This window comes from Phyllostomus discolor, chromosome 6 (genome assembly GCF_004126475.2).
Source record: "Phyllostomus discolor isolate MPI-MPIP mPhyDis1 chromosome 6, mPhyDis1.pri.v3, whole genome shotgun sequence".
NCBI classification, from domain to species: domain Eukaryota; kingdom Metazoa; phylum Chordata; class Mammalia; order Chiroptera; family Phyllostomidae; genus Phyllostomus; species Phyllostomus discolor.
This window is the reverse complement of record NC_040908.2, coordinates 134,951,533-134,965,990: the sequence shown is the minus strand read 5'-3', so window position 1 is coordinate 134,965,990 and position 14,458 is coordinate 134,951,533. Positions and strand designations below refer to the sequence as shown.

The 14,458-nt window shown below is 36.4% G+C and overlaps 1 protein-coding gene and 1 non-coding gene across 2 annotated transcripts in view; both read left to right on the top strand.

Moving 5' to 3' along the window:
* PIK3C2A (phosphatidylinositol-4-phosphate 3-kinase catalytic subunit type 2 alpha) overlaps nucleotides 1-14,458 on the top strand; it is an 82,380-nt gene that overhangs the window by 46,456 nt on the left and 21,466 nt on the right. Inside the window, exons 9-18 of the mRNA XM_028517696.2 lie at nucleotides 1,289-1,432; nucleotides 2,717-2,765; nucleotides 2,849-3,059; nucleotides 5,003-5,125; nucleotides 6,091-6,258; nucleotides 10,584-10,695; nucleotides 11,086-11,231; nucleotides 12,808-12,996; nucleotides 13,485-13,578; nucleotides 14,252-14,346. Of these exons, the coding sequence (XP_028373497.1) occupies nucleotides 1,289-1,432; nucleotides 2,717-2,765; nucleotides 2,849-3,059; nucleotides 5,003-5,125; nucleotides 6,091-6,258; nucleotides 10,584-10,695; nucleotides 11,086-11,231; nucleotides 12,808-12,996; nucleotides 13,485-13,578; nucleotides 14,252-14,346 (1,331 nt within the window). The remainder of the gene's footprint in view (nucleotides 1-1,288; nucleotides 1,433-2,716; nucleotides 2,766-2,848; nucleotides 3,060-5,002; nucleotides 5,126-6,090; nucleotides 6,259-10,583; nucleotides 10,696-11,085; nucleotides 11,232-12,807; nucleotides 12,997-13,484; nucleotides 13,579-14,251; nucleotides 14,347-14,458) is intronic.
* Nucleotides 8,875-9,037, top strand: LOC114501232. The gene has a single exon (XR_003684982.1). It is a non-coding gene; the product is annotated as a U1 spliceosomal RNA (small nuclear RNA).

The window sequence follows — 14,458 nt, the reverse complement described above, 5'->3', positions numbered from 1 at the left end:
TGAATTATCCATGTAAGTTTTCATCCTTCATGGCAGAGTTGACTTGTGACAGACTGTATGGCCCACAGAGTCTGAAACATTTACTATTTGGCCTTAAAAAAAAAAGTTTACTACCCCTGCTCAAAGGAGTCCCGAGTGACAGGTGCAACCAAGCAGCTATCAGCTCCGGGCTGAGGAACAGTAGAGAGTGAAGAAACACTTTTCTCCCACCATGCTGAAATTTATGGCTCTCACAGAGGGGGCACACAGGTTGCCTGTGGCAAAGAAACTTGCCAGAGCTGTCAGATAGGGAGAGCCTGTCCTGAACATGCAGCTGGCACTGGTGTTTGAGGACCAATGAGCTCCTACTCTGAATTAAAAAATAGAGGACTGGAACTCTGATGAGAGTTACCTTCGTGCTGCCTTTGCCATTGAGTGTCCCTTTGGTGCCCTCTAATGACAGATCCTAGCACTTTGCCTGCTGGCAAAGGAGAAATGTCTAGTAGCTCCAGTAACACAAAGTAGAGCAAAAAAGGGTAGATTTTAACTGATACATAATAATTTGATAATTGGCACATAAAAATGATGGAGAATAGTATAGGAAAAATGGCATGAGCCTTAAAACTGGAAAGGTTTTGCAAGAAGGTAGAGGAGTAAAAGTAAGCATAGATATAAGGAAGCAAAAATGGGGAACTAGATAATAAACCTTCAGGCTTAGAGGACAGCAGGGTAATTGGGTATTTGAGAAAATGAGGTGGTTTCATTTAAGCATGAAGATGAAGGGAACATTGAGTTTCTGGTAGCCAAGCCTCACGGTGGAAAAATTTAAATTTTTAAAGGATGGTACAGTACTGAGTTTCAACCCATTCTAACAGTACTTGGCGTGTAAGTTTGGCATAAATGTTTGATGGATTAATGTGTTATGTAAGAATGTTTCTTTAAATAAGATTTTATTTATTTATTTATTTATTTATTTATTTATTTCGAGGGGGGAAGGGAGGAAGAAAGGAAGGAAGAGAAACATCAGTGTGTGGGTGCCTCTCATGTAGCCCCCACTGGGGACCTGGCCTGCAACCCAGGCATGTGCCCTGACTGGGAATCGAACCAGCTATTTGCAGCCCACACTCAATCCACTGAGCTACACCAGCCAGGGCTGAAATGCAATCTTATCTCTTTTGTTTTTCATCACAAAAGAGTAAAATACATCTGTTCTTAGGCACATCTGAAATGTCTAGTTTCTGACTTCATTCCTGAAATTGATCCTTTAAATTCTAAATGCTTACATTTATTTTACCTTTTATTTTTAAAGAACCAGCACCGAGCTGTAGATCAAGTTATTAAAGCTGTAAGAAAAATCTGCAGTGCTTTAGATGGTGTAGAGACTCCTGCCATTACAGTATCAGTCAAGAAGCTAAAGAGAGCCGTTAATCTTCCAAGGAGTAAAAGTGCTGATGTGAGTATTTTTGAGTAATTAGCGTTTCATTACATAAAGCTACATACTGAAGTGAGCATCTGTCACTGAAACGGACAGATTTTTGCTTCTGGACAAAATGTTATTTTGGCTTTTATTCTTGAGTTGATTGGGTAACTTAGCTTGGTAAGGTGGGGAATTCCTAGGAGGAGGTTGGAATAGCCTTCTGAGAGTTGATGTTGAACAGGTGGATGCGAAAGCTTGAACCTTTTGTGTATAGAGCAGGAACTCGGGCATAAATGAGTTGGCTGGCTTGAAGGACCTGGCTGGTAGTAGGTACTGTTTCTCCCTCTGGATGGAGGCGTCCAGGACTGCTGATAACAGGGGGTTCTCTTTTGGACCATGCCTCCTTCTTGTTGAGAAGACCCAAATGCCTCAGTAACAGTGACTGACTTACTACTGAAGTAGAAACCAGGGTAAAAGCCCTCTTCTGATAGCATAGCTTTTAGTGAAAGCTCTCCCTGTGGTTTTTCCATGGGCATTTAATCGATTCTGTTCACAGGGGTGTTCATAGCTCTTACTGGAAGGATGAGAGAAAGTGGATTGCAAGACACGATAAATTTAAAGCTATGTTGATGGTGTGCCCCTCAAAAAATATCTCGGTGAAAGCTCAATCCATTTATTCTTAGAAAACCTGTCCATATGGTATATAGAAGTTTGGGTCTCTCTTTTTTTTCTTATTATGTGCTTGTTTTTGAAAATTTAAAAATACATATGAAATCACTTGGAAGTGATCGACTACCGTGGTCCTAATGTTTGAGGTTTTATTCGTTATGTTAATTTGCTGGGTAAAGTAGAAAGGAGGAGGAGAGCTCAGTGCTGTGTTGAGACACTAAATGGTAAAGGAGTTCTAGCTTCTTTAAGGCTGTTCTTACCATGCTAAATAGTAGAGCAACTAGTGGAAAATAAAATGATGTATTAGCATGTTTATCACTTTGTGTATCAAATCTTAATTTAGTTTAATGAGGCAGATTTTGTTGAGTTAGTATATTTTGCAGTAATTTTCAGTTACTTCATGATTTTCTTTTGAAAATTGTTGAAATAGTTGAAATTTTGGGGAGTGACATTGGTTAATAATATTATAGTATTATGATTTTCTTTACTAAAAATCATCTGTTTACTTGGTGGGGGAGTTACGTTTTTATTGTTTTATTGGTTCTACAGATACTTTTGGGGAAGTTTCCCCTGGGAAAGTTTTGAAATGAAAGCTTAACATTTTATGTTTTGTCATGGGCCATTTTTTGACAAATTTGTATGTGTATGCAGGTGACTTCCCTGTCCGGAGAGGGGGACGCTAGCAGAAGTTTGACTAGGGGTGTGTATGTCTTCAGTTTTTTAAATTTTAGCACTAATTGTTGCTTTTTCAGAGAATCGTGATAACTATTTCTTTACATCCAGGCTCACTGCATCCTGAAAATCCTGTTCAAGTAAGCATGGACCAGTTAACTGCAGCAATTTATGATCTTCTCCGACTCCATGGAAATTCTGGTAGGAGTCCTGCAGACTGTGTCCAAAGTGACAGGAGCATCAAGGAAGCATGGACTACAGCAGAACAGCTTCAGTTTACTATTTTTGCTGCACATGGAATTTCAAGTAATTGGGTATCAAAGTAAGCAGCTGTTCAAAATAAAATATGTACAGCTTTACATAGAAGTTATTTTGATCTTGTAAAATGTCAGCACCCACTGTTAACTTGGTATTTTAGTGGATGATAAAGAATCACAGATACCTTGGTGGTTTTCATAAAAATTACAGAGATTTTTGAAGCTGTTCCAGTAACAAATATCACTCCTACTACCTGGGAAAAAGGCAGGAAAATATGTTTAAAATTAAAAGGGCAAATGTTGATTAATAAATTAGTCCATTTATGACTGCTATTCTTTTGGCTTTCCTTTAGAACCAGGGTAATTTGAAACAGTATAACGGGACTTGACATTAGCACATTTTTTCCCCTTTTAGTACAATAGTTTACTCCTTGCTAGGCTTTCCAGTGTGCAAGAGCAGATTTCTTCTATAATTTTTTTTAAAGATTTTATTTATTTTTGGGGAGGGAGGAAAGAGGGAGAAAGAGAGGGAGAGAAACATCAGTGTGTGGTTGCCCTTAACATGCACCCCACTGGGGACCTAGCCTGCAACCCAGGAATGTGCCCTGACTGGGAATCCAACTGGCAGCCCTTTAGTTCACAGGCCGGTGCTCAATCTACTGAGCCACACCAGCCTCTTCTATAATTTTTAATATGGGTTTTTCCTGTTGGATTGTTTCATCAATGCCATAAAGTTTGCCAACTTCAACTTATTTGCAAGTAAATAATATAAACTGAAAAGTCTGAATTGAGTATTTTCAAGTAAGCAGTATTATAATAATAGCTTAATGCTATAAAAGAAGGTAATATCCAGTAAAAAGATATCAAGCGTAAATTCTGCTTAAATTGACCTTTATATAAAATAAACAAATGAAATATAAAAAATAACAAAATGAGTTGAATGTGGTATATTAATTCATTCAAGAAATATTTAGTGAGCACCATCTGTGGGGTATGTTCTTTGTGCCTCTGGGGATTCGGCAGTAAACAAAGGCAGCAAAACTCTGCCCCTGGAACTTGCATTTAAATGGGTACTACTGCTGTCTGAAGGTGTTTCATTCTTTTAGCAAGTTGCAGGGATAATACCCCCCATGTCTTCCATACACACAGAAATAAATTTAGCGATACTAATAAGGTGAACAAATACTTAGAAGACAATACAGAAAACTACAGTGATAATTAATTAAGATGGAAATAAAGTTAGTAAAATGCCTAAATAAAGAGGGATAATTGAGAAAAGCGATCAAATCATTGGCTAGGGGTGTTTGTGAACCAGTGACATTAGATTTAAAATAATATTTATAATATACTTATGTATATGAACAAAGTGATTCATACGTAAACCTAGCAGTAAGTTAGAATACTAGTAGAATACAGTTTTACTGAACCTAAGACTCCTGTGGTACAAGGTTGCCTGATTGTATCTGACCATCTCTGTGCTTAGGGCAATTCAGAGCTGTTATTGCTGTCTAATGACAGTGTAACAGCATCTGTCTCCCCAATGAAGACTGACTCCGTGCAAGTCAGACTGATGCACTATCTGTATGCTTCACTGACTCTTGTTTCAGTGGCTTAGCAAAGGACAATAGCACCTAGGGATGATAATGTTTGTATTCTTTATTCCTAGAATTTACCTAAAAATGAATAATTACTCAGTGTCATTCTACTAAAATCTAAAGCTAGAAACTAGCTGAGCATAACATTGAGGTAAATTCTCCAGCTGGTATCATTTTGCCACCTTAGACTGACAGCTGGGGATAACATGTTTACTTCTGCATTCCCTTTGCTGTGCCTCTTTATTTTACAGAATTAGCAATAGTTAAGTTTCAGATGCTTTTCCTTAAGTTCATATGATTGATAACCCAGTTATTTCAGATATTAGTCACTTTTAGGAAGGATGGCTAATGACATATATTTGTGTTAACTAAATTCTATTATCAAATAAAAATTGAACTCTTTCTTTTCTCAGTTATGAAAAATACTACTTGATATGTTCCCTGTCTCACAATGGAAAGGATCTTTTTAAGCCTATTCAATCAAAGAAGGTTGGCACCTATAAGAATTTCTTCTACCTTATTAAATGGGATGAACTGTAAGTGAAGTTTCTGGCTTTTTATTTTTTTCAGTATGCCCTGTTCTCTCCATGTATGCATCCTGGTTTTTATTTTTATTACAGTTTCCATTAAAATACATTAAATTCTTACCGACATCTTCAGGTCTCTTTTAGATATGATGCTGTAGAACAGACTGAAATTCTGATTTAAAAAACCTAAAATGCTCTTTTAAATCTACATGTTGTTAAATTGCAGAAATATGCCGTTCTTCCTAGACTTTGTCAAGTTAAGTATATAAATTCACGTGTAATTGTAGAAAGGTAGTATGTTATAACATTGCTTAGTTTAGTGTTTTTAAATACTATTTTTATGGTAAGGGAATACTTTCATTATTTAGACAGATAGGACATTGCAGAACTTTTTATTTTTTTATTCCACATTTATTGAGTGATATCCTATTCTTTTATTTTTTTAATTACAAAAATAACAGTTGTCTATGAAACTAATCATATAATATAAAATGCATATACGGGGAAAAATGTCACTTTCTTTTTAACACTTAGCCATCTCATGGCTCCTCAGAGTGACCACTGCTGACCTCGCGTGTCCTAAAGCAGAACACTGGCAAACACATACACATGTCTGTGTGTATATGAGCACACATATGTACTGAATCAACAGTACTCATACTCATAAACATCTAGTTCTTCCTAAAGGAAATAAAAATGACTACTATTATTTTGTCTAGAAATAGGCATTGCAAGTCTTGAGTAAATGCACTAACAAATTTTAAAGAAATGTTTTATATTTGAAATTTCAATAAAATTTGTCTAAGATATTTTATAGTACATGTTAGGCAAACTTGCTACTTAAGTAAAGGTTATTCAAGATTAAAGATTATTTGATGGGTCAATTAAAATACCTACAACTGTCTGTTTCATTAAAGGATTAATATATTCTATCCAATTTGTTTTTTCTATTAATACATTTTTTTCCCTTATAGAATTATTTTTCCCATCCAGATATCACAATTGCCATTAGAATCTCTTCTTCACCTTACTCTTTTTGGGATTTTAAATCAGAGCAGTGGAAGTTCCCCTGATTCTAACAAGCAGAGAAAGAGGCCAGAAGCTTTGGGCAAAGTTTCTTTACCTCTTTTTGATTTTAAACGGTAAGTGTTACTGAGTTGTGATGGTGAGTTTCTATGGACATGTCTTCAGCGTCCAAATTGGCTGGAGAACAGGGTAGGGAATGGTGGCAAGCATGAGGTAATGAGCTGCCTCAGCTTTTTTCAGTGTGATAAAAGGAAGTTTTCAGGGACACAGATCAGAGGAAACCAGTTATTCTGCTCTAGTTAGAACGTATCTGTATGGGTAGTCGAAGGATTGTTTGCCCCTCTGTTTCAGGAGAAAAGCAGCAATCAGTTCACTTATAAAACTGTGATTGTCTTCAAGCACTATTTTATTGATATAATATTTAGTCTTATAGGTGCCCTTGGCATTACTAAAACAACTCCATTTTTCCTCTTCTTATCTCTATTCCATACTTCTCAAGTTTCAGGGAATCTGCAACTGAACATTATTCCTTTCTCCTTACCTGGCTACCTGATTCATCTACCCTTACAGCTATGGGCCCCTGGCCTTTAATTGCCAAAGGTTCTACATGAGTACAAAAACTTAATGATCCTTAGGGATAAAGAAATTCCTTTCAAGGTTTTGTCTACTAGTAGCCAGTAATCTATCTGACCTTTTAGCTGACAAGTTTAGTTACGTTTTTAGTAACAGTATGTTCCATGAGACCATTAAGAGTCTTCTACAGAAATGGGGAATACATGGAGGGTTATCAATAGGGGAGTTGGGAAGAGGAGAGAGGGGGAAGAGGTACAGAGAATAAGTAGCATAGATGGTAGTAGAAAATAGACAGGGAGAAGGCAAGAATAGTATGGGAAATGTAGAAGCTAAAGAACTTATGACACATGGACATGAACTAGAGGGGGGGAATGTGGGTGGGAGGGTGGGTAGGGTGGAGGGGAATGAAGAGGAGGTAATGGGACAACTGTAATAGCATAATCAATAAAATATATTTTAAAAAGTCTTCCTAAATAAAAAAAAATAAAAGTCAGTTGAATTAAGTTTGGGATATGATTCATTCAACACATGGTAACATTTTTTTAAAGATTTATTTATTTATTTCCAGAGAGGGAAGGGAGGGAGACAGAGAGAGAGAAACATCAATGTGCGGTTGCTGGGGGCCGTGGCCTGCAACCCAGGCATGTGCCCTGACTGGGAATCAAACCTGCGATATTTTGGTTCGCAGCCCGTGCTCAATCCACTGAGCTATGCCAGCCAGGGCTCATGGTAACATTTTTTAGAGTGATTATGTACATTAGCATGTTAAAATATCTCTAAAGTTTGGCAGCCAAGAAGCCTATTGTGTTTAATAGCATATCACTCTGTAATAAACCCCTAGCATTCACTGTGTGCTAGGTGTCATTAGTCTGAGTGCTGTGTACATCCTTGTATTCCTCACAGCAACCCTGTAAAGGTTGTTACTAGCCCTTACTTGTCACAGAGAGCTTATGTGACTTGCACTACGGCACTGTGCTAATTAGTGGTAGTAGAATTGTTTTTTAGGTGAAGGACTTAACATTCTTTCAGAATTCAACAGAGTAAGTGATTTTAGACAATTAAATATTTCATGTCCAACACTCTGCTGTTAAAACAGTGAGCAGGTGGCATTCAGTTTGAGACTTTGCCAAGTAATGCAGTTAATCTGGGTAATGTTAGTACTTAACATTCAAAAAATACTCAGGTGTTAAGAGGGCAGATGATTTTACATTAATTCATACAGAGAAACAAAGTGTTAATTATTTAGTTCAGTTAATGTACTATCGCATAGTAATCAGAAATCCTGGCCCTGAAATTACTTGTAAAATAATTTATGTCAAAGTGCAACTCACATACAGCCTGAAAAAGTCACTGCTGTGGCAGCCAGATGACTCAAGGCTCTGCAGTCAGTCTTGGTCACATGTGAGTTCTTAGCTCATTTTTCAGCAAACAGGATCAAGCATTTACCTTGCTTTTCCCTTACAGGTGCATCTCAGGGTTACCAAATAATTGGTGTGAGAAAGTATTTTATAGAAAAATTTCAGCTAATAGATGCAGATGAAATGATAGAATATCACAAGGTTGTAGCTTCTACTGAAATAATTTATGTCAGCGTTAGATTTAGGCCAGAGTTTCCCAGTCTTGGCACTATTGATATTTTGTACTGGATGATGATTTGCTGTGGGAGACTGTCCTGCGCCTTGTAGGATGCCTGGCCGTGTCCCTGCCTTCTGCCTGCTGCATGACACAGACACCGCAGTTACCAACCCAGAATGTCTCCAAACATCTCCAAGTGTCTACCGGGGGCAAAATCACTCCTGTTTGAGAACCATTGAAACATAGTGATTACCAATACCTGCTTAAAACCACTAAGCAATCATTGTGTCTGGAACTTTGTTATAATATGGATGTTTAGATTGCACCTACATAAACTATGTTTACTCCTCAGAAAGAGAGATAAACCAAGCAATGTGTGCCTCTTTATGTACTGCCAAAGAAAGTAGTATACAGTACCCCCTAAAAGTAGTAAGTATTCTTGCCAGATAACTAAACCCAAATCAGGTCAACTCTCCAGATCTAACTGCTACTTTACTACAGAAAATACAGGAGATAGAGGGGTGTGCTGAGTGACCAGAGGGATGCAATAAGTAAAATCCAGGGTAAGGAAAATTCTCAGAACGATACTTACCTGGCAGGGGAGATACCATGATCAGGAGGATGGTTTTCCCAGGGTGAAGCTCACCCATTGCACTTTGGGTGTGCTGACCCCTGCGATCTCCCCTGTGTGAGAAACTCAGCTGCATAGTTTGTGGTGGTGAGGGACTGCGTCTGCCCTCTCCCCAGATAACTTGCGTTGCAAGAGTAGTTGTCTTCCCTAGCTGCTGTGGCTCAGTGATTGAGTGCCGGCTTGTTAACCCTTGGGCCACGTCCCTAATAGGGCGTAGATGAGAGGCAGCCACACATCGATGTTTCTCTCCCTCTTTCTCCCTCCCTTCCACTCTCTAAAAATAATAAATGAATGAATAAAATCATTAAAAAAGAATAGTTGTCTCACTGTTAAAAACAAACAAACAAACAAACAAACAAAACAAAACAAGAGTTGGCAGACTTTGTAAAGAGGACCAGAGGGAAGTAGTTTAGGCTTTGTGGATCATGTGTCTCCATCACACGAGCAAAAGCAGTAATTGACGGTATGTAAATCAATGTGTGGTTTGGTTTAATAGAAGTTTATTTACAAAACCAGGTAATAGGCTGGAGTCTTGTTGACTCTTAAATTAAAGATACTTAAAAGACATATCAACCAAATGAAAATGTTGGACCTTGCTTGGATCCTTATTGAACAAACCAACTAAAAAAATTTTTTTGAGACAATCCAGGAAATTTGAATATTAATTAGATAGCTGGTGATTTTAAGTAATTACTGTAGAAGTGGTAATGGCATTGTACTTATTTTAAAATAAAACTTTACCATTTTGAGGCATATAAAAGTATCGATAGATGAAATGTGATAGGAATTTACCTTAAAAATAATCTATTTGGGGGTGAGAATGGTTCTAAAAAAGACAAAATTTAATGTATCAGAGATTTAAAGGCTGTTAACCTGTAAGAAAAAACAGCAGGACTAGAGTCTAGCTTTGGAAAGGATACTTGCTATTTTAATAAAATGAACAAAGTTTAATGAAGTTTATAGTTTTGTGCTTTTATAAATATCTCATGTTTTCAGAAATTTCTTCTGTGTTTACTGATACATGTGTTTAATGCAATTAGGCCATAAACTGGTTGTCTAGGGCAAGGGTCAGCATACTACAGCCTGCTGCCTGTGTTTTGTAAGTACAGTTTTATTAGATACAGCACAAATTTACTTATGTATTGTTCATGGCTGCTTTTGCACTATAATAGCAGATTTGAGTCTCTGCAACAAAGGTTGTCTGTCCCTTCAGAGATAAAGTTTACTGACCCCTGGTCCAGGGCACAGATAAATTAAAACTTCTTAAATAATCATTTAAGAAGTCATAAAGCAGGTTCTGTTTCTTTGGGGCATGTATTTTTGTTCTTATGGTAAAAGTCAGAGAGCGGTTCTGTAATCCAGACTTGCTTTGTTCTGGGAGCAGTGTGTTCTGTTCTGTCCTCAACCCCATTCCTCCTTAGATATGATCCCTCCTCTCTCTCCCTTTGTTCCAACCCCCGCTCTTCAGTCCAGTTACCTAAAGATCAGTACACTATGGAGAGTGACTCTTCCCTATAGGTTTTTAAAGATGACATTCTTTTTAGAAAGAGGATATTTCATAAATGTTTGAATACTAACGTTTCAAATTCATTACTATGTGTTGTAAGTTTTGATTGATTTTTAAAATAAAAACCACAGTATTTTTCTGTTTACATCATGAAGGTTTTTAACATGTGGAACTAAGCTTCTATATCTTTGGACTTCGTCACATATAACCCCTATTCCTGGAACAATCCCCAAAAAAGGATATGTGATGGAAAGAATAGTGTTACAGGTAAAGGTACTTCTTGACACATGGGGATGGTTATATGTAAATTTCTTTGTAAAAAAGTATGTGTATATCATGATTTGGGTTGTTATTAAAGAGGCCTAATCAATCTTGTTTCAATTTTAGGGTCTGTTTTCAATTTAAATGCCAATGAACCATTTCCAGTTTCTGAGAAACAGTAAAATATGCCTTTGTACCCATCCCAAGCAATGTATGTGCTATTGCGAATTACCAATAATGCAATCACTTTCAGCAAAAGGACATTAATTTAATATACAATCTAAAATTCACCCTGGTGACTAAGAAAAATCAATGTTCTCAAAGAGAAAGACGTTAATGTGGACAATATGTGGCCTGTTCAGCTGTAATTTGATCAACTTCTGTTAAATTTTTAAGGTCGACTTTCCTTCTCCCACATTCGATATCATTTACACTACTCCTCAAGTTGACAGAAGTATTGTCCAACAATACAACTTGGAAACATTGGAAAATGATACAAAAGGGAAACTGCTCCATATTCTTCACAAAGACTCATCACTTGGGTATGCTCCTTTGATTCTGTTTTGCCTATTTATCTCTTACAATGTAAAGCTCAAGTTAGTGGTTTATTAAATACCCTGATTTAGTTCATGATTTAGCAATGTTCTTGGTGTGGAAAGTTTTATATATAAAGACTATACAGCTACATAAAAGTTCAGAAATTTGTACAGGTCAAAGTTTTCACATACTCAAAAGGGAACTGCATGGACAGTAAATACCTGTAGATAATTTCCTTAAGGTGCAAAGAATCTTATTGGCAGAAAAACCAACGTTTACTCATTTACTTGGTCTAATTTACTCAGTAGTAAAATTAGACAAAGAATATTAATACATAATTCTTTGGAAAAGAATGCAATGTCTTTTAAACATTTGAAAAGACGTCAGCCTCGCAGTAATTAAGGAAATGTAAATTGATACAAGATACCATTTCATAAACATCAGATTGTTGAAAATTAGAATGTTTTGTCATAGAAAGTGTTAATACAGAAGAGGGGGGATTATATTGTTGGCAGAATTCTAAAAAGCTTTGGAGAACAATTTTGCAAAATCTATAAAGGTCACAATGTGTACAGTCTGACCTAGCAATTCTACTTCCAAGCTGTTACATGTCTTAGAGGAAAGAAGCCCTTTTGTATTTGCTTATGGAGACTCATTGCAGTATGAGTTAGGATTATTGTAAAACTAATAGGGAATATCCATTGATGGGGGTCCGATTATGGTACATTTATCCAACAGGGTCCTATATAACTATTAAAAATGAAGTTATAGCCATGTACCAATATGTCAGATACATTAAATGAAGAAAGCAAAGAGCAGAATAGTGTATTAGTGTATCCCCACTAAAGGAAAAATCTCTACGTATGTCTGTGTATGTGCTTCTATACACATGGAGTCTGGAGGAATAAATGAGCTCAGGCAGTTGCCTCTGGTAGGGGAATTGGAAGAATAGGGACCTCACTGTGCACTTTTTTCAGTATTTGAGTTTTTTTCAGTATTCCACATGAGATGAATACATTTCAGTGTGTGTATTACATAAACAGAAGTACATGGGTGGGTAGTAAAAGAGTGAAATCTTTCATTCACATAAACATTTCTCATTAAGTCTAAATTAGAATCTCCAAAACAAGTTCTTTTCTCTTTAAATATACTCAATTGAGCTATATAAACAATCATCTTCTAAAATTTTGTAATAGCAATTGTGCATTACATAACATTTGATTTTACTTGTGTAAAATGAATAAAATCCTTGCTCTTAGGGTGGATTTTGCTTATTCAACTTTGATTCTAGTGCATGGCATCTGGTTAGAGCTTAATAAATTTTTATTGTACTGAATTATCCTTCATTTTCATAACTAAGACTTTTATCAAGGCAAAATGATTTCTTTCTATTCCCCAAATTAGGGTAAATTAGTGGTGTTTGCTGTACATTACGTTTTTCTGTTCCAAATTAGTATTAATGATTCTACCAACAAGTGGCTGTCCTAAAATGAATACATTTTTTCTTTGTATTTTTAATCATTGAGACCATAACTGTTATTATATCATTGAGAAGTAATTTAGCTCCTGTTATGTATGCAGACTTTCTAAAGAAGACAAAGCCTTTTTGTGGGAGAAACGTTATTATTGCCTCAAACACACAAATTGTCTTCCTAAAATACTAGCAAGTGCCCCAAACTGGAAATGGGTTAATCTTGCCAAAATTTACTCCTTGCTTCACCAGTGGCCTCCATTAGACTCACTGACTGCATTGGAGCTTCTTGATTCAAAGTAAGTCGATTAAGATGGAGTTTATTTGCTCTTTTTATTGTTGTTAATTTTTCCAGTAAGGTGTTATATTGTAGGAGTACTTCCCTTTGCTTTAACATGAAAGCAATTCGATGCAATATAAATGTGTAAATGTATGTTTCTACTAATATACCTTCTCATTAAGGTTATTAAAAGGACATGTGATACTGAAAATTAGCCTAAATATGGAATTAGGTTGTAAATTTTGAATAATTTGTTATATTTTTATGATGTGGGTCAAAATTAATTTTCATAAGCTTAAGATTTCTAATAAACCAGTCCCCTACCAGAATTTGTATAGCACAGGAAGATTTTCTTCCTAAAAAAGAAGGTGACACACATTGCATTTGAATAAAGAGCTATATGAGTGTTCATTGTTAGGAATAAATTTAGATTATGTTTTCAGGAAATACAGTTTCATTAGAAAGAAGTCACCATCAAATCTTGATTTTTGTGATACTTTTTTCTAGATTTGCTGATCAGGAAGTGAGGTCCCAAGCTGTGACCTGGATCGAGGCTATTAGTGATGATGAGCTGACAGATCTTCTCCCACAGTTTGTCCAGGTGAGATGCGATGCATGGGCAGGCGCATTGTCGTGATGAAGCTGCAGTCACCACTTGCACATAGCTGCGGCCTTGTGAATCATCCGAATAGCTTCTGCAGAGAAATGTTCAGGCTTAACACAAGATTTGATGCAGATTTGTTGCTGTAGTCATTCAGTCATTTTGAATGTGATGGCCACACAGCACACATGCTTACTCAAGGGCATCTACCGCCCCCACTGACCAGTACAGTGAAGACGTTATTGTTCACGCATGCACATTCCAGTCTGCTCTCTTCAGCTGCTGTGTTACATCAATGTCGCACACACCGTTCTCGTTATATTAACAATGGTTGGACTTTTTCTGGGCAGGCCTCGTGTGTGTGTGTGTGTATAGATATGAATCTGAATTTTTAATTCTTTGACTTTTTAGATTCTCAGAATAAGTCAGACTTGAACTTTTATTTTTCTTTATTAGCCATTTAAATGTAGCTAATGAATGTTATTCCCAGGTCTGTGCTTTCCTGCTTGATTTCATTAATTTAGCCTAAGTTAACTTATCTGTTTCATTTTTACCAATATCATCTTTCATCAATAGGAGTGAGCTTTATATAATTTCTTTTTTTGATAATTTTATCCTAACAGTGTACTATGGATTTGACCACTAGTAATTCTTTATTTTCTTTTATGTGTAGGCTTTGAAATATGAAATTTATTTGAACAGTTCATTAGTACGCTTCCTTCTGTCCAGGGCACTGGGAAATATACAGATAGCGCACAATTTATATTGGTAAGATTTAAATTTTTTTCAGTACTGTATTTGACATACTCTGAAAGTCTAAATGGTACACCCAGACCACTTACTGTAGATACCAGATGTTTTATAAAGGCATTATTTTTAA